This window comes from Schistocerca nitens, chromosome 9 (assembly GCF_023898315.1).
Source record: "Schistocerca nitens isolate TAMUIC-IGC-003100 chromosome 9, iqSchNite1.1, whole genome shotgun sequence".
NCBI classification, from domain to species: Eukaryota; Metazoa; Arthropoda; class Insecta; order Orthoptera; family Acrididae; genus Schistocerca; species Schistocerca nitens.
The window spans coordinates 275319143-275341734 of NC_064622.1; the positions used below are offsets into that span (position 1 = coordinate 275319143).

The 22592-nt window shown below is 37.7% G+C and overlaps 1 protein-coding gene across 1 annotated transcript in view; it reads left to right on the forward strand.

Annotated features, from left to right (window-relative positions):
• Positions 1-15360, forward strand: part of LOC126203305 (protein I'm not dead yet-like) — a 241984-nt gene extending 226624 nt beyond the window's left edge. The window contains exons 12-13 of the mRNA XM_049937566.1: positions 6089-6226; positions 13232-15360. Of these exons, the coding sequence (XP_049793523.1) occupies positions 6089-6226; positions 13232-13369 (276 nt within the window). The 3' untranslated portion in view covers positions 13370-15360. The remainder of the gene's footprint in view (positions 1-6088; positions 6227-13231) is intronic.
• The last annotated feature ends 7232 nt before the right edge of the window (positions 15361-22592 follow it).

Genomic DNA, 22592 nt, shown 5'->3' on the forward strand with positions numbered 1-22592 from the left:
TGCACATGTGGAGAAGTGTGGAAATTCATAAAGACAGTTTTTTCTTTATTTATTATTATTTTATTTTTTTGAAATCAGCTAGTAATTTGGGATATTACAGTATCTATTGCTACTTCCAATGAGATTTTGTCAGCAGCTGTTATTAATATGCTGGTGTCATCAGCAAATAAGATTAGTTTTCCCAATTTAATAAAGTCATTTATATCATCAATATAAAGGAGGAACAGTAGAGGTCCTAGGACAGAACCTTGTGGCACTCCGTACTTTATTGTTGATTTACTGGAGACATGTGTTGTTGTGACAATGTTTCCTTGTACTGAAATGTCATCATGCCTTAAAACCACCACTTGCTGCCTGTTTTCTAGGTAAGATCTTATCCATTGGTTTGGGATTCCTCTGACACCTTTTTGATCTAATTTGTGAATGAGGAAGTGATGGTCAATTATGTCGAAAGCTTTTGAAAGGTCCAGAAAGATACCAGTAGCATCTTTTCTGTCATCCTGATCTGTTTCCCAGGATTCTTACTTCTGATTTTTTATTTTTTTTTAGTTAGTGTCTTAGATTTTTTTAATTTTTTACTCACTGTTGTTATACAGGGGGGAGCACAGTAAATTGCTTTTTTAGAATTCAAGTTGTGGCGACACTGTTGGTTGAATAGAGGGGAGAGTGGGCATGGTTTATAGTGACCAATGGGAAGTTTGTATTCAATTGTTCAGTTGCGATAATGCAGTGGACACATGAGGAGCGCTCATTTTGTGTTGAAGTGGATTTCTCGAATTCCCACTTGATCATTGCAGTGCAGCATGCTTTTTATTTGCAGTTTGCTGTATCCCCTTATGGGCATGTTCCTGGATGCAATCAATTTTAAATTTGGTAAATGCATTCAGAACAGCAGGGGATGTTTCATCTGTATGAATGGAACCCGAGAGAAGCGTTACAACACCGCAAAATGTCAAACGAGTTAGAACGGCAACACTGCAATCTCCAAAACACTCAGCTCGGAAACATGCACTTGTTCTTGGCATTTCAAGATGTTCCAGAGAGAACCTTGATTCTTCATAATGAACTGAATAGTCACCTGTATAAAATGTGCCTGGTCCAGCAATTGTCAGTATGGGATTATGTAACATGAAGAACATCTTGTGAAGACATTCTTACAACCTTATCCCATGTTCTTTCCTCACAAGGCACATTTTCACCTCTGTGGGTGTGTAAACAAACAGAATGTGCTGTACTGAGGCAACACAAACCCAAGGCAAATTCACCAGAAACCCCTGCACTCAGACTTCACTGTGTGATGCACCATATCATGAATAGGCATCATTGGCCATTACTTTTTCCAGGAAAATCATTGTGCTGTAATTGTGAATTCATATCATTACTTAACCATACTGCAACAGTTCTTCCAGCCGGCTTTCAAGGCAATGCAATTACAGCATACCTGGTTTCAACAAGACAGTGTCACTGCACACATAGCTGGCATAACCATGAATTTTTTGAGGCAAATGTTTCCTGGAAGGCTTATCTCTCAGATGGGGGATCTCAACTGGCCTGCACGATCAGTGGACTTAGCCCCATGTGATTTTTTTCTTGGGGTTACCTGAAATCAAAGGTGTATTACAACCATCCCAACACCCTGAAAGACCTACAGAACAGTATTGAGACTGAAACTGCAAGAATAGCTGAAGACATGTTTGAAAGAATGCATGATTACTTCAGAAAAAGACTGCAGCAGTGTGTGGATTGTGAAGGTAGTCATCTGCCAGATATACTGTTCAAATAAACCATGTAGTTAGAAACTTCAATTATTGTCCAATATGATAAAAATAAAAATGTAAGTTTATAAGTGTTCAATATTTTTTTATTTCATTCTCAAATCAGCAATTTACTGTGCTACACCCTGTATGACATTATCTTCTGGGACAGTGCTGCTATTTAATGCAAAATTAAGCAAAAACAATACTGAGTTAAGAAGATAACAGCATATCTTCTGGAGGCCTCCTGACAGAGTATGGCACTCTTACACTTATTTCCCAGAACATAAATTCCTAAACAACATTAAATGAATTTTTCACTTTACAGAACATGACAACAATATCAAACTTGCCTGATGTTCTGCAAAATATGTGTTCCCTATTTAACATAAGTTCTTAATATTATTTTTTGCATGGGATATTTAGATTAGAGTAATTTCTGATAAGTATTAGCTGCACAATAAGTAGCAGTATTCAATAAAACAAGCTTCTATTAACATTTATTTAGATAACTGTTTTTCTGTGCAAAACATTTGTAAATTTTATCCTGAGATGGAATAAAGGTAACATGTTGTAATGACACAGTTCAGTATAATTTCACACCAGGCCACTGTTGCTAGTCGGGGAGTTACCTCTCTGTGGCAGCCCCTGTCACTGGTGAAGTACCTGCATATTAATTTTGTCACATAGATGTTAAACTGGTAATAGAGTTGAAAAACTAGCTGTTTCATACAAGTCAAAAATCAGTAGCATAATTTATTTATTTATTCATTAATTCATTTCAAAGCAGCAGCTTTCCTGTTAATTTTAATTCATTAAATTTAAGGTGGATAAATTTGTATATTTTAGAGCAGTTGTCTCTCTCTCCTTTTTTTTTTTCTTTTTAGATCTATAACTTATCCACCCCCCACCTACCCCATCCTCCATGAACCATGGACCTTGCCATTGGTGTGGAGGAATTAGCCTTACCATTGGTGCAACCACAACGGAGGAGTATCTGTTGAGAGGGCAGACAAACATGTGGTTCCTGAAGAGGGCAGCAGCATTTTTGTAGACACAGGGACAACATTCTGGATGATTGACTGATCTGGCCCTGTAACATTAACCAAAACAGCCTTACTGTGCTGGTACTGTGAAGGGCTCAGAGCAACGGGAAACTACAGCCATAATTTTTTTTTTCCCGAGGGCATGCAGCTTTACTGTATGGTTAAATGATGATGGTGTCCTCTTGGATAAAATATTCTGGAGGTAAAACAGTTTTCCATGCGGGTCTCTGGGTGGGGACTACTCATGAGGACATCGTTATCAGGAGAAAGAAAACTGGCATTCTACGGATTGGAGTGTGAAATGTCAGATCCCTTAATTGGGTAGGTAGGTTAGATAATTTTAAAATGGAAATGAGTAGGTTAAAGTTAAATATAGTAGGAGGTAGTGAAGTTTGGTGGCAGGAGGAATAACGCTTCTGGTCAAGTGAATACAGGGTTATCAATACAAAATCAAATAAGGGTAATGCAGGAGTACGTTTAGTAATGAATAAAAAAACAGGGGTGCAGGTAAGTTACTGCGAACAGCATAGTGAATGCATTATTACAGCCAAGATAGACCAAAGCCCACACCTACCACAATAGTACAAGTTTATATGCCAACTAGCTCTGCAGATGACAAAGAGATCGAAGAAGTGTATGATGAAATAAAAGATATTATTCAGATAGTGAAGGAGACGAATATTTAAAAGTCATGGGGGACTGGAATTCGATAGTAGGAAAAGGAAGAAAGGGAAAAGTAGTAGGTGAATACATAATGGGGGTAAGGAATGAAAGAGGAAGCCATCTGGTAGAATTTTGGACAGAGAATGACTTAATCATAGCTAATACTTGGTTTAAGAGTCATGAAAGAAGGTTGTACGTATGGAAGAGGCCTGGAGACAATGGAAGGTTTCAGATAGATTATGTAATAGTAAGGCAGAGATTAAGGAACCAGGTTTTTAATTGTAAGACACTTCCAGGGGCAGGTGTGGACTCTGACCACAATTTATTGGTTATGAACTGTAGATTAAAACTGAAGAAACCGCAAAAAGGTGGCAATTTAAGGAGATGGGACCTGGATAAACTGAAAGAACCAGAGGTTGTAGAGAGTTTCACAGAGAGTGTTAGGGAATGATTGACAAGAATGGGGAAAGAAATACAGTAGAAGAAGAATGGGTAGCTTTGAGAGATGAAGTAGTGAAGGCAGGATCACATTGGTAAAAAGATGAGGGCTAGTAGAAATCCTAGGGTGACAGAAGAGGTATTGAATTTAATTGATGAAAGGAGAAAATATAAAAATGCAGTAAATGAAGCAGGCAAAAAGCAATACAAACGTCTCAAAAATGAGATCAGCAGGAAGTGCAAAGTGGCTAAGCAGGGATGGCTAGAGCACAAATGTAAGGATGTAGAAGCATATATAACTAGGGGTAAGATAGATACTGCCTACAGGAAAATTAAAGAGACCTTTGGATAAAAGAGAACCACTTGTATTAATATCAAGAGCTCAGATGGAAACCCAGTTCTAACCAAAGAAGGGAACGTAGAAAGGTGGAAGGATTATATAGAGGGTCTATACAAGGGCGATGTACTTGAGGGCAATATTATGGAAATGGAAGAGGACGTAGCTGAAGATGAAATGGGAGATATGATACTGTGTGAATAATTTGACAGATCACTGAAAGGCCCCAGAAGTAGACAACATTCCATAAGAACTACTGATAGCCTTTGAGAGCCAGCCCTGACAAAACCCTACCATCTCATGAGCAAAATGTATGAGACAGGTGAAATACCATCAGACTTCAAGAAGAATATAATAATTCCAGTCCCAAAGAAAGCAGTTGTTGATAGGTGTGAAAATTACCAAACTATCAGTTTAATAAGTCACGGTTGCAAAATACTGACACGAATTCTTTACAGATGAATGGAAATCTGGTAGAAGCTGACCTTGGGGAAGATCAGTTTGGATTCTGTAGAAATATTGGAACACGTGAGGCAATACTGACCTTACGACTTATCTTAGAAGATCGATTAAGGAAAGATAGACCTACGTCTCTAGCATTTGTAGACTTAGAGAAAGCTTTTGACAATGTTGACTGGAATACTCTCTATCAAATTGTGAAAGTGGCGCAGGTCAAATACAGGGATCAAAAGGTTACTTATAGTTTGTACAGAAAACAGATGGCAGTTATAAGAGTCGAGGGACATGAAAGGGAAGCAGTGGTTGGGAAGGGAGTGAGGCAGGGTTGTAGCTTATCCCCGAAGTTATTCAATGTGTATATTGAGCAAGCAGTAAAGGAAACAAAAGAAAAATTTGGAGTAGGAATTAAAATTCATGGAGAAGAAATAAAAACTTTGAGGTTTGCCGTTGACATTGTAATTATGTCAGAGACAGCAAAGGACCTGGAAGAGCAGTTGAATGGACTGGACAGCGTCTTGAAAGGAGAGGAGGATATGAGATAAATGTCAATAGAAGCAAAACAAGGATAATGGAATGTAGTCTAATTAAATCAGGTGATGCTGAGGGAATTAGATTAGGAAATGAGACACTTAAAGGAGCAAATGAGTTTTACCATTTGGGAAGCAAAATAGCTGATGATGGTTGAAGTAGAGAGGATATAAAATGTAGTCTGACAATGGCAAGGAAAGTGTTTCTGAAGAAGAGAAATTTATTAACATCTAGGATAGATTTAAGTGTCGGGAAATCTTTTCTGAAAGTATTTGTATGGAGTGTAGCCACATATGGAAGTGAAACATGGATGATAAATAGTTTAGACAAGAAGAGAATAGAAGCTTTAGAAATGTGATACTATAGAAGAATGCTGAAGATTAAATGGGTAGATCATGTAACTAATGAGGAGGTACTAAATAGAATTCGGGAGAAGAGGAATTTGTGGCACAACTTGACTAGAAGAAGGGATTGGTTGGTAGGACATGTTCAGTGCCATCAAGGGATCACCAGTTTAGTATTGGAGGGTAGCATGGAGGGTAAAAATCATAGAGGGAGACCAAGAGATGAATACACTAATCAGATTCAAAACTATGTTGTGTGCAATAGTTACTTGGAGATGAAGAAGCTTGCACACGATAGAGTAGCATGGAGAGTTGCATCAAACCAGTCTCTGGACTGAAGACCACAACAACAACAACAACTACAACAATAACTTAAACCTCATTCCACATCTCTGAAGGTTTTCTGCCATGATGGAGATGACAAATGATTGATTAAGTCATTCCTGCACATTCCTTCTTTTTTTCACATAAAATGTCCCCAAAAACAGTCGGTATGTTACATTCATTCTTCTTTTCCAGGCTAAGGCAATGGAGATCCATCCCCTCTATTTTATGATGCCAGCTGTACTGTGTTGTTCATTCGCCTTCATGTTGCCTGTTGCCACTCCACCTAATGCCATTGTGATGGCAGCATCAAACATGAGGTCATCTGATATGGTAAGTACGGGACTGTTGTTCTCAATACTTAAGCCATTTATAGAGTACATGTCAATTACACATAAGATATTTTTGATGTTTCCATATTTTGTAAAAGTGAAAGATAATAAGATGTTTAAATTCATTACAAAATCCACCGCTTCAAGTATCTCATATACATTCTCTCATAAAATTTCAGTATCACTAATTATTTATATAATTTGTGTCTACTGCCTTTATTTCAGCACTCATAAAATCATGTTCATTTCTTCTCTCCCCATTCATCATTATCCCAGTGTTTACACTGCTTGCATTAATTTAAATTCTATTCTCGCACAATTTCTGTTGAGGTCCACATCTTTTCAAGAGCCGATATGTTCTCTTTAGTTTAGACATAGTTTCCTAATAATATCTGAGAACTGCCCATGAAATAAAGATATTTTCCACAGCTTGTAGCGCATTTGTTTCCTTTATTGTCAGGATCATGCACCACAATTCAGAGCTCATTTGCAGTTATGTTGTGTTCAGAAAGTGAATTAAGAAAGGCCACACTAATACCAAAACCTAGCATGTGTGAAGCTAATTTTCTGATTCATATCCTGCACATTGAAGGTGAAATAATTGCTGATTTTCACCTCCAGCTTATTTTTTGTTTATAACAGAAATGCCATGAATACTCAGAATATGTTAAAACAGTATCGGGAATTTTAAGAGGGAAGAAAGTATACCAATGATATTATGAGGAGCATTCAAAAGAAAGGGTACAGAATAACATAGTGGGTATAAATGAAGTCTTTATTCAGAAGTAACCACCAGAGGCCTGAGTCTAACTATCCCAATTTCTCACAAGCCGGAGGAACTCACAGGGTGACATGTCCAGGCTGTAGGGTGGGTGCTCAAGCTGTTCCCACTTGAACTTGGCTGTTACACTCTATGTGACTTTACACTCATGTGGATGCACATTCATCATGGAACAGCATTACCCCCTCCATGAACAGCCCAATCCATTAGCTGTTAATGGACATACGACAGATGACAGTCAGGTTGGTATCCCACTGTTGTCCAGTGCATCTCCAGACTCATCTTCAGCCTGGAATCTCAGTGAATGAAGTGGAATTTTTGTCAGTGATGAGTCCCGATGACTGTCAAAGACGTGTCTGAAGATGTTTCGGATGGTGGTGGAGTACCAACCTGATTGTCAGCCACTATATGGCGCGACAACAAGGGTGCCATTTCTTTTCATAGCAGGACTTCTTTGGCTGTCATCTGCAGACCCTTACAGCAAATCCTACCTTAGCCAGCAAGGTCACAGGATGTATCCCCAGTGGGAACACATTTGGAGCATTATGAGCAAGGCCCTCCAACCATATCAGGATTTTGATAATCTAACATGCCAGTGGTCTTGCGGTAGTGTTCTCGCTTCCCGCGCACGGGGTCCCGGGTTCGATTCCCAGTGGGGTCAGGGATTTTCCCTGCCTTGAGATGATGGGTGTTGTTGTGTTGTCTTCATCATAATCATTCATCCCATTATGGTCGGAGGAAGGCAATGGCAAACAACCTCCGCTACGACCTTGCCTAGTCGGCGGTGCGGGTTTCCCACATCGTTCCCTATGCTCCTCGGAGCATGGGACCTCATCATCATCATCAACATGCCAGTTGGAGAGAATTTGATAATATCCCTAAGAAGGACACCCAACAACTCTATCAATCTGTGCCAAACTGTGTAACTGCCTGTATAAGGGCTAGAGGTGGATCAATACATTATGGACGTGCTCAATTTGTGAAGCCCTTTCCCTTGAGTAGATCATCCAGTTTTTCTGAAATTGTAAGCATTTGACTGTCTGTACATGTGCATCACATATACTGATTTATGTTCCATTTGGATAATTCCTTTGTAGTGTGTATGTGTGTGTGTGTGTGTGTGAGAGAGAGAGAGAGAGAGAGAGAGAGAGAGAGAGAGAGAGAGTGAGTGTGTATTTTACAGTGTATATCACGAATTCAGTTATGTTGTCCATTACAGTATGCTGATGCAAAGATATCATTTATTACGTGTTTTCTCCAAAACAGGTTCTAAACCTCTCTCCCTTTACCCCTCCCACAGAATATAAAATAAATTTAAACTCACATAGATACTATGTAATCAGTTTTCAGTATCTTGATATAATGTTCTTATTTTGCTGATCTTGCCATAAAACTGTATCATTTCATATATCCTACTGCTCTACACACTGTCTGGGTGGACTTCTAAGTATCAGCCAACTCTTCATAAAGAACCTTTATCCAATGTGTACTTTAAAGCTGTGTTTATGCAGAGCATTGTACATAGCAAATCTGTCTTATATTGAAGAGCTTTCTTTAAGTTGAGTCCCTGGTCCATTACATATGTGGCTGCTTAATTCCACAACAGTTATAGCTATCTCCAGAATTTTGTAATGTAAGGATATATTCACTTAATTTTGTAATGTCTGGAAACTTTCCTGTGAGCAGCATCTACAATAATATTGGATCTTGCTGCAAGACAGAATATCTTGTGATAATAATCAATAAAAATATTGCACATCATAGCACACTCATTTGGGTTGATGGCTTCCTTTGCTTTAGGCACTAATTCAGGTCTCACTTCATTTGTTGTATGATATATATGTTCAGACACAATTCTTGGATGCGACAAGGTGTCTTGTACACTCATTGTGCTGTATTGGACACCAGTGCCAGTTAGCTCTTGGCAACAAATAATAAACTCTTCACCACGGACAGTATTGAAGTGTCACAAATCCAACCCACTCTCTCAGAATCATGAACAGTTGATCCCTGAATTAATCACCTTTAAGTGAAAACAATTACATCACAATGCTCCTGGTTCGATACAGTGTATCTGTAATAATAAGAATACTAAATGTTTTTACCAAATGAGAAAGTTGATAAATTCATGCACACTTATGGTACAGTCATGATTCTGTATTTCTGATAGTAAGATAATGAGGGTTTGTTTGTTTGTTGTTGTGGTCTTCAGTCCTGAGACTGGTTTGATGCAGCTCTCCATGCTACTCTATCCTGTGCAAGCTTCTTCATCTCCCAGTACCTACTGCAACCTACATCCTTCTGAATCTGCTTAGTGTATTCATCTCTTGTCTCCCTCTACGATTTTTACCCTCCACGCTGCCCTCCAATGCTAAATTTGTGATCCCTTGATGCCTCAAAACATGTCCTACCAACCGATCCCTTCTTCTAGTCAAGTTGTGCCACAAACTTCTCTTCTCCCCAATCCTATTCAATACCTCCTCATTAGTTACGTGATCTACCCACCTTATCTTCAGCATTCTTCTGTAGCACCACATTTCGAAAGCTTCTATTCTCTTCTTGTCCAAACTAGTTATCGTCCATGTTTCACTTCCATACATGGCTACACTCCATACAAATACTTTCAGAAACGACTTCCTGACACTTAAATCTATACTCGATGTTAACAAATTTCTCTTCTTCAGAAACGATTTCCTTGCCATTGCCAGTCTACATTTTATATCCTCTCTACTTCGACCATCATCAGTTATTTTTCTCCCTAAATAGCAAAACTCCTTTACTACTTTAAGTGTCTCATTTCCTAATCTAATCCCCTCAGCATCACCCGATTTAATTTGACTACATTCCATTATCCTCGTTTTGCTTTTGTTGATGTTCATCTTATATCCTCCTTTCAAGACACTGTCCATTCCGTTCAACTGCTCTTCCAAGTCCTTTGCTGTCTCTGACAGAATTACAATGTCATCGGCGAACCTCAAAGTTTTTACTTCTTCTCCATGAATTTTAATACCTACTCCGAATTTTTCTTTTGTTTCCTTTACTGCTTGCTCAATATACACATTGAATAACATCAGGGAGAGGCTACAACCCTGTCTCACTCCTTTCCCAACCACTGCTTCCCTTTCATGCCCCTCGACTCTTATAACTGCCATCTGGTTTCTGTACAAATTGTAAATAGCCTTTCGCTCCCTGTATTTTACCCCTGCCACCTTTAGAATGTGAAAGAGAGTATTCCAGTCAACATTGTCAAAAGCTTTCTCTAAGTCTACAAATGCTAGAAACGTAGGTTTGCCTTTTCTTAATCTTTCTTCTAAGATAAGTCATAAGGTTAGTATTGCCTCACGTGTTCCAACATTTCTACAGAATCCAAACTGATCTTCCCTGAGGTCCGCTTCTACCAGTTTTTCCATTTGTCTGTAAAGAATTCGCGTTAGTATTTTGCAGCTGTGACTTATTAAACTCATAGTTCGGTAATTTTCACATCTGTCAACACCTGCTTTCTTTGGGATTGGAATTATTATATTCTTCTTGAAGTCTGATGGTATTTCACCTGTCTCATACATCTTGCTCACCAGATGGTAGAGTTTTGTCATGACTGGCTCTCCCAAGGCCGTCAGTAGTTCTAATGGAATGTTGTCTACTCCCAGGGACTTGTTTCGACTCAGGTCTTTCAGTGCTCTGTCAAACTCTTCACGCAGCATCGTATCTCTCATTTCATCTTTATCGACATCCTCTTCCATTTCCATAATATTGTCCTCAAGTACATCGCCCTTGTATAAACCCTCTATTTACTCCTTCCACCTTTCTGCCTTCCCTTCTTTGCTTAGAACTGGGTTGCCATCTGAGCTCTTGATATTCATACAAGTGGTTCTCTTCTCTCCAAAGGTCTCTTTAATTTTCCTGTAGGCAGTATCTATTTTACCCCTAGTGAGACAAGCCTCTACATCCTTACATTTGTCCTCTAGCCATCCCTGCTTAGCCATTTTGCACTTCCTGTCGATCTCATTTTTGAGACGTTTGTATTCCTTTTTGCCTGCTTCATTTACTGCATTTTTATATTTTCTCCTTTCATCAATTAAATTCAATATTTCTTCTGTTACCCAAGGACTTCTATTAGCCCTCATCTTTTTACCTACTTGATCGTCTGCTGCCTTCACTACTTCATCCCTCAGAGCTATCCATTCTTCTTCTACTGTATTTCTTTCCCTCATTCCTGTCAATTGTTCCCTTATGCGCTCCCTGAAACTCTCTACAACCTCTCGTTCTTTCAGTTTATCCAGGTCCCATCTCCTTAAATTCCCACCTTTTTGCAGTTTCTTCAGTTTCAATCTGCAGTTCATAACCAAGAGATTGTGGTCAGAATCCATATCTGCCCCTGGAAATGTCTTACAATTTAAAACCTGGTTCCTAAATCTCTGTCTTACCATTACATAATCTATCTGATACCTTTTAGTATCTCCAGGATTCTTCCAGGTATACAACCTTCTTTTATGATTCTTGAACCAAGTGTTAGCTATGATTAAGTTATGCCTTCACTACCTGAATAATTTCTTTTATCTCGTCATACATTTCATCAATTTCTTCATCATCTGCAGAGCTAGTTGGCATATAAACTTGTACTAGTGTAGTAGGCATGGGCTTTGTGTCTATCTTGGCCACAATAATGCGTTCACTACGCTGTTTGTAGTAGCTAACCCGCACTCCTATTTTTTTATTCATTATTAAACCCACTCCGGCATTACCTCTATTTGATTTTGTATTTATAACCCTGTAACCACCTGACCAAAAGTCTTGTTCCTCCTGCCACCGAACTTCACTAATTCCCACTATATCTAACTTTAACCTATCCATTTCCCTTTTTAAATTTTCTAACCTACCTGCCCGATTAAGGGATCTGACATTCCACGCTCCGATCCGTAGAACGCCAGTTTTCTTTCTCCTGATAACGACGTCCTCTTGAGCAGCCCCCTCCCAGAGATCCGAATGGGGGACTATTTTACCTCCGGAATATTTTACCCAAGAGGACGCCATCATCATTTAATCATACAGTCAAGCTGCATGTCCTCGGGAAAAATTACAGCTGTAGTTTCCCCTTGCTTTCAGCCGTTCGCAGTACCAGCACAGAAAGGCTGTTTTGGTTAGTGTTACAAGGCCAGATTAGTCAATCATCCAGACTGTTGCCCCTGCAACTACTGAAAAGGCTGCTGCCCCTCTTCAGGAACCACACATTTGTCTTGCCTCTCAACAGATACCCCTCCATTGTGGTTGCACCTACGGTACGGCCATCTGTATCGCTGAGGCACGCAAGCCTCCCCACCAACGGCAAGGTCCATGATTCATGGGGGGGGATGAGGGTTTGTTTGTAGCTTGTTAAATGGGTTGAATTAAAAAAGCTTCATTTCAAGGTCGTCACTTTTTCAGTCTATTTGCCCCAGTCACCTAGCCTTCCTCGTATTTCTTCTGGTAGTCTCTGACATGGATGTAAATAATTCCCTACACAACAACATATCTGTAGTAAGGTGAAGGGTATTGTGTCTCAGTTAATACTGTCTAGTTTTGTTGTTAATAAGGTTCGGTCTTTGGTGCACCATGACTGTTGTCAGAGAATGGTATTACAAAAAACTTGTTTCCTTGATTTAAGAGTTTCTGCTACCATCTCCAAGTTTTTGTGAACATAGAGGGGACATTTTCTCAAATGTTTGGTCTATTAGGGTCTATTTTGGATTTTGATCACATGTAAGGAAATTTAGCAATTACTCGAAGAGCTCACTGGGAAAGGGAGGAGGAGGGGTTCTTGTATTTGATTTTTAATGATACGTTATCCAACAGGACAAAGTTAATTTTTTCACAGAATCTAGTTCATCAGCTGTGAATTTAAGAGACAGTGTAGCTACTCCAAGATTAAATTATTCAATCTGACAATGAATTAACATTCACAGATGCAAGAAAAATGTCAAGCATCAGTGGAGTACGTGAATTTTCTTTCTTTTTCCGATCAAGCACTAGCACATATGTCCATATTTATCAGTTCTATATCTATGTGAGCAGAATGAATTATTTGACAAATGTAAGGAGAACTCCCTAAATGCAACTGTATTTACTCAAATTAAGAGTTAACATTTTGGATGCATTGTTTTTATTATATTTGCAAAAAGAAATTTTCTGATAATTATATATAAGTCTAAACTTGTCAGGAAGTCTCTTAATATTTGTATGCTTTTTCAGATGAAGGCTGGTCTGGGTATGAATGTTATCTGCATCATACTAGTATCAATACTATTTCCAACATTTGGTTCAGCTGTCTATGGCTTGGATACGTTCCCTGATTGGGCAAGAGGAACAAATATAACAACAGGTGTGTAGCAGTTTGAAGACTGTTGCAGTCCTTCTGTATCATCAGACTGAGCCATGAATGCATTTGTCTGAAACTAATCAGGAAAAATTATGTTCCTCAAAAGAATTCTTTTTTGTTTGCTGCAGCTGCAAATGTTCTTGGAAAAAGGAAACCAGATAATTTGTGATCAGGTATTATTGTACTAAAAGTACAATCCTTTGTGCAGCTAACATAATCAGTATTTATTCAGTCTATTTATTGAAACCAAATATCTGGAAAGAGTAACTTTGTGCTAGTACATACCATAGGTGACATATGACTAGAACACAGAAAGGCAGTTAAGCACAGTATGTACGATTAGCTGATAATGTGTTTAAAAGTGTGTACCAGTGGTGTCAGCAACTGTGATGTACTTTATAAACAATGAACATTGGACTATGACCAGATTCTTGTTGTGAAACAAAGAAATACTGAACGAAGTTCAAGTCCAAATCCGTATGCAGTTGGGAGTGGAATAAGATGCATAGTTTAAAAATAACCAACAGCAATTAACCAAAGTATGTCTAATTGCTCAAAACGACTGCTATGTTAACAACAGCAGGAAGATTTCGGAAGATACACAGTACTTGTGAATGATTGAAATATTTGAAAACAATGTCATGATACTTTAAAAGTAAAATATTAGTTCCTTACTTTTTCTTACTGCAAAACTGCCAAGGATTTCATAACATGCTGCTCTGTATCACAACATATTACATCACCAACCTTCACTCAGATGTAGCAATGCAAATTTTAATTGTGATAAGTACATTTCCATTAAGCATATCTTTTTTGTTCCATTCAAATTTCATTACATAAAAACACAAACATTATCCATTATGTTACAATGAGATTAAAGTGTTTCAAGATAACTCGAGTGAAATAGATATATATGGAGTGAAGCAAGAAAATAGAGAAGTGCTATCATACAAAAAAGAAAAGCGAATATGTTGTTAAAATTATTTGTTTAAATGAAAATTGCATTATGACATGAGTACAAAAGAAGTTAAAAAAAGGTATTCCATATTTTGAGAAGTGGTAGTATGGGGAAAAAAATGAGGACACATACCTCTGCTGTTTTTCATGGATGCAGAAAACATTTGTTAATGCAGTTACTGTCAACAGTGTACACATTTTTGGGTAACTGCAGCACTTACATGAAATAAATTTGTGTTTTGATAAGTCTGCGAAAAACTTTTACATTATAATTTTATCTTTGGACTTGCCAGCATAATGGAAGGTCGTTTCTAATAACAAATGTTTTGCAGTAGAAGATGTGTTTCACAGCAACAAAGATGAAGAAGTACTCATAGCTCTTGAGGTATGCATTTTAGAGCACATGTTTACTGGATATTTTTGTCTTGTTTTTGTTCATACTACCACATCTCAGAAAATTGAATTTTATTAAGATCCTGTATATATACTAAGTATGTTTAAAGTTCTGTTGTCCATTTACTTCAAAGCAAAACCTCATACTGTAAGCGGAGTGCCTCATGCTGCCACTGTCAACTCTGAAGCTAAATACACACTGTAATTTGTAATAAAGTTTCCTTCTGAAAATCATTTGTCATTACTTGGTTGCATGCTTAACTGGCTGTATGTGTAATGTGATGAGATTACTAACTGTGCTTTGTGCCAAAGATTTCTTAAGTCAAATTTTTATTAACACTTTGTGCTGTATCATAAATTACACTTTTATATGCACTTATTGGATGACTCAACAATGGTGTAAATTGTTTACAAGGCAGTTGAACACAGTAGCATTTTTCAGGTCTTGATTTATTTCAGTCATTGTAATTTATGTACCTGTATGTTTTATGTAAAGTTAGGAGTATATTTCACTGCACTATTTAAATTTTCATGTCTAAAAGTGACACCAGTGGCATAATGCTGTCATATGTAGATGGTGTCACATGGTGGTCTCAATTGTAAAACACAAGTACAAATCTTGTTCACAGTCAAATAAAAACTGTTCAGAATATCTGATTTGCCCTTAATCTTTAATACTTGAAAAATGACACATGTGCAATCAATTTTAAGAGAAGAAACCATTCTGTATGAGAGATGTGATGACATTATTGAAGCATAAAACACTGATCTATTTCTAAATATGTTTTCCAGTGTGATAGATTACTACTCTCACTACATAGAAGACGCACTGAGCAGTGAACTTTTGTCAAAACAAAAATACACACACACACACACACACATGTGGCCACTCTTGTCAATGGGAGCTTAGGCGAATAGCAATCTTGGTTGGGGTGGGCAGTGGAGGCAAAAAAAGAGACAAGCTGTGGGGTGGGGGACAGGGATAATAGGGAATGCAGCATCACTGGGGGAGGGAGGGGAGGAGGCAGTGGTGTTGTTGTTGTTGTGGTCTTCAGTACAGAGACTGATTTAATGCAGCTCTCCATGCTACTCTATCCTGTGCAAGCTTCTTCATTTCCAAGTAACTACTGCACCCTACATCCTTCTGAATCTGCTTAGTGTATTCATCTCTTGGTCTCCCTCTATGATTTTTACCCTCCACACTGCCCTCCAATACTAAATTGGTGATCCCTTGATGCCTCATAACATGTCCTACCAACCGATCCCGTTCTAGATAAATTGTGCCACAAATTTATCTTATCCCCAATTCCATTCAGTACCTCTTCATTAGTTACATGATCTACCCATCCAATCTTCAACATTCTTCTATAGCACCACATTTCGAAAGCTTCTATTCTCTTCTTGTCCAAACTATTTATCGTCCACATTTGACATCCATACATTGCTACACTCTGTACAAATACTTTGAGAAAAGACTTTCTGACACTTAAATCTATACTTGATGTTAACAGTGGTGGAGAGAAATAGCCAAGTGGAAAAAAATTACTCGGGTGCATGTTTGATACTGAAGTGAGATTGATGCAGACAGAGGGACAAGCAAAGGTTGAGGCCAGGGGGTATGGGGGGAGGGATGGAGAGAATATGTTGTAGGAATAAAGGATATGTTACAGGGAGAGTTCCCATATGTGCAGTTCAGAAATGTTGGTGGGAAGAAACCAGACGGCTTGGGCTGTGAAGCAGACATTGAATCAGAGCATACTGTGTTGCCTGCTATGCTCGATAATTGGGTGCATCAATTGTCTCTCAGCCACAATTTGGCCAGTTGGAATACAGACAGCTTATTAATGGTCATACCCACACAAAATGCCACATAGTGGTTGCAGGTAAGTTGGAAGACTTTTGGTAGGGTAGGAAATGCTCATGACAGGACTGGAGGAGGTTGTAGTGCATGACCTATATTGTTGCTATCCTGTGCAAGTCTGTTCACCCTACATTCACTTCTGTCTGCTTGCTGTACTGAAACCCTGTTCTCTGTCTACAATTTTTACCCAATACTTCCCTCCTTTATCACATTGATGGTTGCCAGAATCCTCAGTGTGTATCCTGTCATCTGGCTCCTTCTTATAATCAAGTTGAGCATTGGGCACAGAATATAGTGTTAAAGCTCAACCTATACAAAATCCAAGCAGTACTGCCTGGTCATTCTTGGCTCATTAGCTGAAAGCATCAGGGTTTCTACAACCTTTAATCCTAAAGGGAACAAATATCAATTTCTCTCCTTCAGAAAAAAGACTATGAAAGTCAAAACTGGACTGAGCATGCAACTATAATGTGCAAGAAGGCATCAGCATCTCTCCATGCCCTACAAAAATATATAAAGCTCTTTCCTTTTGACCTGAAAAAGGAAGTTTGTAACACTTACACTTCCAATTATTGATTACAGTGATGTTATCCTATAAGGTCTTTTTCAGGATAGCTCGCGGCACCTGGAATTCGTTATGAATGCCGTGTTCAACATATCTGTGTTATTAATCTCTTACATCATATTTCACCATCATATGCATAGGTATCCTGATTGTATGTAGAGATTTCCATGCACTCTGTCTCCTCTCTTGTCTTATCAACACACACTGACCCTCATATCGCTCTTTGACCTTAATGCTCTTGTCTGAACATTGTGACAGAAACACCTGCCCCCATCAAAGCAAAATCATTTCTACCCCACTTCCTAACTCAGTCACTCAAAACCTCATATATATTAGAGAGCTAAGTAACATCTCCAGTTTCAAAACAGACAATCAAATCATTTTATTTCTTTTCATCATATTGTACTTATCATTATTTAATAGGCAACTATGATGTAAAAAAGGTGTGGTACACCTATGTGATGATGAGAGGGCCTGGAGGCCTTATCTGATCAGGTTAAATAAATAAATTCATTTACTCCCTGATTCAGTTCAGTATCTCTTTATCAGTTATATAGACTACCTATCTAATCTTCAGCTTCTTTTGTAGCATAGTGTTTCTGAAACTTTTATTCTCTTATCTTTTGTAGTGTTTACTGCCTGCTCTTCATCATTATGTGAAGTTACAGACAAATACTTCCAGAAAAAAAACTAATTAGCACTTAAATTTGTATCACATGTTAACCTATTTACCTTTTTAAGGAAAGATTTTCTTGCGATTACTCATCTACATTCTATATGTTTTCCATATCTACAGTTCTCAATTAGTTTGACACCCAAATAACAAACCATGTATACTACTTTCAATATTGCATTTCCTAATCTAATGCCTGCAGCAGAACTTGATTTAATTCAACTACAGTCAATTACCCTTGTTTTTTATGTTGATATTCACCTTTTGATTTATTTTATTTATTTATTATTTCAAATTCCATAGATCCATATAGTGATGAAAGGCAAGGATGTGGAATGAGTGGATTTACATTATTATATAGATACAATAAACGGTGTACAATAAAATAATGTACATTACTCAAAATATCTTAAGGTAATAAAATAAAAGTATATTTATACATTGGCCATCATATACCAGGCAGACAAATAATGGCTAGCACATTAGAAATTGAAAGTCTCAAAACATAAATGCAAATGTCAATACTAGTTTACAAAAACAATCACTGATTAATCGTCATATACGCATCAAGAGAATAAAATGACTTATCCATAAGATATTTTCTTCATTTAGATTTAAATGCAGGTGGATCATTAATGTGGATTTCAATATCTGACAGAAGTGAATTGAAAACTTTTGTGGCAGAATAGCAAACACCTTTTTGTGCAAGACTTAGACGATTTAGATCCACATGTAAATCATTTTTAAACATCGTATTGTGGTCATTCCTGCACTATTAGATGTAAAGAGAGAATGGTTATCACACACAAAAACCGTCAGAGGAAATAAATATTGAGAAGTAGTGGTTAATATTTGGAGCTTCTGGAACAGATTTCTGCAAGAATATCATGGCTGAACACCAATCATGATTCTAACTGCTCTCTTTTGTGCAATAAAGATTGTTTGACTAAAGGCTGATTACACCAAAAAATTATACCCTATGACATTATAGAGTGAAAATAGCCAAAATAAGCAGCTTTTATAGCTTTGATATCACCAACAGGAGTAATTATACGCTGGGCATAAACAGTCACACTGAGTCTTTTTCGAAGGTGTTTGCTCAGATAAATTTAACTTGCTATAAACTAGAATTCCCAGGAACATCACATATTCACAAAGTAATATATTTTGGTTATCACAGTTCAAGTGGATTACTTCATGTTCTTGTCGAGATGTATGAAACTGCATATATTGAGTTTTTTCAGTATTTATATTTAATCTGCTTCACTTAAACCAGTGTTAAGATGTCTATAAATACAGCATTACATCTATTTTCTAATTCGTCAGTTGTTTGGGTTTCAAGCAGAATAGTAGTGTCACCAGCAAAAAGAGTAAATTTGCTTTCAGTGTTTGTACAATGTGGGAGATCGTTGATGAAGATAAAAACAGTAAAGGTCCCAAAATGGAGCCTTGTGGCAGTCCACATTTTAATGTGCCCCAGTCAGATGAAGCAGGACAGCCATCAGTCCATCAAGTATCAGCTTCTGCTTCCTATTGTGGATATGATTCTATTCACCTCCCAGTGCTGCCATTTAAACCATAAAAATCAGCTTTCCCTAAGAGTATATTGTGGCCTACACAGTCAAAAGACTTTGACAAGTTACAGAAAACTCCAATAGGTGACATTCTGTTATTTATTGACTCAAAAATTTCATTTTCTACAGAGAAAATAGCCTGTTCTGTTGATCTGGTGGTTTTACTATAGCAAACTTTAATCTCTCTGGGTCAACACCTTGCTGCAAACATTCATTGAGAATGTGACATAGGACTTGACATATATAACCACTACAGCACTTTATAATTTTGGATGAATTGTTGTCAGTGCCTGTGGCATATTTATTTTTTAAGGCTTTGATTATATTTTTATCTTCACTAATAGTCACTGGAGCTATACAAATAGGGTCACATAAGTTGTGGTCACCTTGCCATAAAAAATTAATGGCTGTATTTAACTAGCCCTCATTTTCCTACTACAGTTAAGAAGTGACTGTTAAATTTGTTACATGATTATATCTATGGTATTTTCATTCTTATTGTTCTTGCCACACTATTTATGTTATTCCAAGTTGATTTTATTTTGTTCCTGGAGTTATCAATTTCAGATTTAATATGTAAGCTTCAGGATTTATTTATCACTCTTTTTAAAACTTTACAGTACAATTTATGATAGTATCTTTCAAGGGGGAGGGGGGAGGGTTGAATGCTTTTAATGAAGCACCTAATTCTCTCTTAGTCCCGCAAGAAATTGTAATTCCTTTGATAATCCATGGTTTCCTGGAAGAAACCTTAATGTTTTTCCTCACAATTCTTTTTGGAAAAGTCATTTGTCTTTTCAAATATATACATAAATTCATTTAAGAAAATATTAAATTTGACATTTGCATTAGTTATCCTATATACTGAATCCCAATCAATCTGTGACAATTGGTGAATAAAGGATGAAAGCATTTCAGTTTTTGTAACTCTAAAGGACTGGTAGGTGTGGGAAACTTTGTTAATTTCCATTAACTGTACAGATCAAATAACAATGGTGCCAGGCTGTAACCCTTTCTCACTTCTTTCTCAATTACTGCCTCCCTTTCATCCCTTTTGACTCTTATAACTACATTCTGGATTTTGTACAATGTGCCTCTGATAATTCCAGAAATCAAAGGAGTATATTCCTATCAGTATTGTCAAATGATTTTTATAAATATATAGTTTTTGTAAATGTAGGTTTCTTCTGTTAACTCTTGTCTTCTAAGTTATGTTGCAGAGCCAGTGTTGCCCCTATACTCTAAATTAACCTACCGAAAATCAACTTCTACTGGTGTTTCTATTCCCCCCCCCCCCTTTTTTTTTTAGTTTATTTATTTTACACACACACACACACACACACACACACACGCGCGGAGGTTACATATCACTCACCGAGCGAGGTGGCGCAGTGGTTAGCACACTGGACTCGCATTCGGGAGGACGACGGTTCAATCCCGTCTCCGGTCATCCTGATTTAGGTTTTCCGTGATTTCCCTAAATCGCTTCAGGAAAATGCCGGGATGGTTCCTTTGAAAGGGCACGGCCGATTTCCTTCCCCATCCTTCCCTCACCCAAGCTTGCACTCCGTCTCTAATGACCTCGTTGTCGACGGGACGTTAAACACTAATCTCCTCCTCCTCCTCCACATATCACTCAAAAATTTATTTTAATGGTATAATAAATTCATTAAATTTGATCTTGCTTTAGCAGCAGCAGTAGTTTTTGAATATTCTTGCTTCATGTCTGTTGTACTTCATACGGTTTAAGAATTCTGCCACTGAATAGAAGCAATGATCTAATAAGAATGCCCTTAGTTTATGTAGCAGACTATTGTACATTTTTATTGCACTAGTTGTACTGGAGGTTTAAAAGGCTGTTGACCTTACTGACTGAGCATTGAGTTTGTCTCTTTGCCTGGTATTATGTTCATGTACATTACAGTTTTTATTTATCTCTTTGATATTTTTCCTCACCTATTTATAATTTTCTAGAATAAAAAGACTGGGGAGAGGGAGGGTGGAAGACTTCTGAAAGAGGGCCCTACATGAGGCTGCCAGTTTTGCATGGAGCATTGTTCTTATAGCTCTTTTTTGGATCAGGACGATTACTGAGCTAGCAGCTGTGCTATCCTAGAATATAATTCCATACTGTTGAATACTGTGGAACCAGGTAAAGTATGCAGTTCTAAAATAGTGGAAGCTTGCATTGTGTGCAAGTAAGCTTAGGCTGTACAATACTTTTTTCAGTGTCGTATTCATTTTTGTTATATGTGTCTGCCATTTAAAATCTTTTTGAAGCCATATGCCTACTATTTTTGTTTCCAGTGAGGGTGTAATTCCAGTGGCATTTATTGTCAAAAAAGTGTTGCAGGCTTGCCTTTTCAAACAGAAAATAAGCACATTTGTTTCTGAAAGTGTTTATTCTTAGTTTATTTCCTCCAAACCAGTCATTTAGCTAGTCTGTAGCTTTATTTATGTTTTCTTGTAGCTGTGATTGTTTCTCCCCTGTAAGAAGGGTGCTTGTGTTGTCCGCAAACAAAATATTTAGTTGCTATTCTATGCTTGCATCTAGGTCATTTATATATAGAACGAAATGAATAGGGTCAGGAATGGATCCTTGAGGGACTCCAGTTTTGATTATTCCTGCATCTCATACGTATGTTCTAGTGCTATCATTTAGTTCATAAGTTATTACTACTTTTTGTTTCCGATTTGGCAAGTATGAGGAGAACCATTTTAATGCAATGCCTCTAGTACAAAACTTTTGGGGGTTTTCCAACAGGATTCTCTGGTCCAAAATTTGAAAAGCTTTGCTTAGATCTAAGAAAATATGAGCAACATTTTGTTTATTATCCAGTGCTTCTAGCGCATTTTATGAGAAACTGTGTATAGCACTGGTCGTAGATTTATTTTTCCGAAAATCATGTTGGACATCAGTGAGGATTTTGTTCTTATTCAGAAATTACATTAAAGGTGGGTAGATCACGTAACTAATGAGGAGGTATTGAATAGGATTGGGGAGAAGAGAAGTTTGTGGCACAACTTGACTAGAAGAAGGGATCGGTTGGTAGGACATGTTTTGAGGCATCAAGGGATCACAAATTTAGCATTGGAGGGCAGCGTGGAGGGTAAAAATCGTAGAGGGAGACCAAGAGATCAATATACTAAGCAGATTCAGAAGGATGTAGGTTGCAGTAGGTACTGGGAGATGAAGAAGCTTGCACAGGAT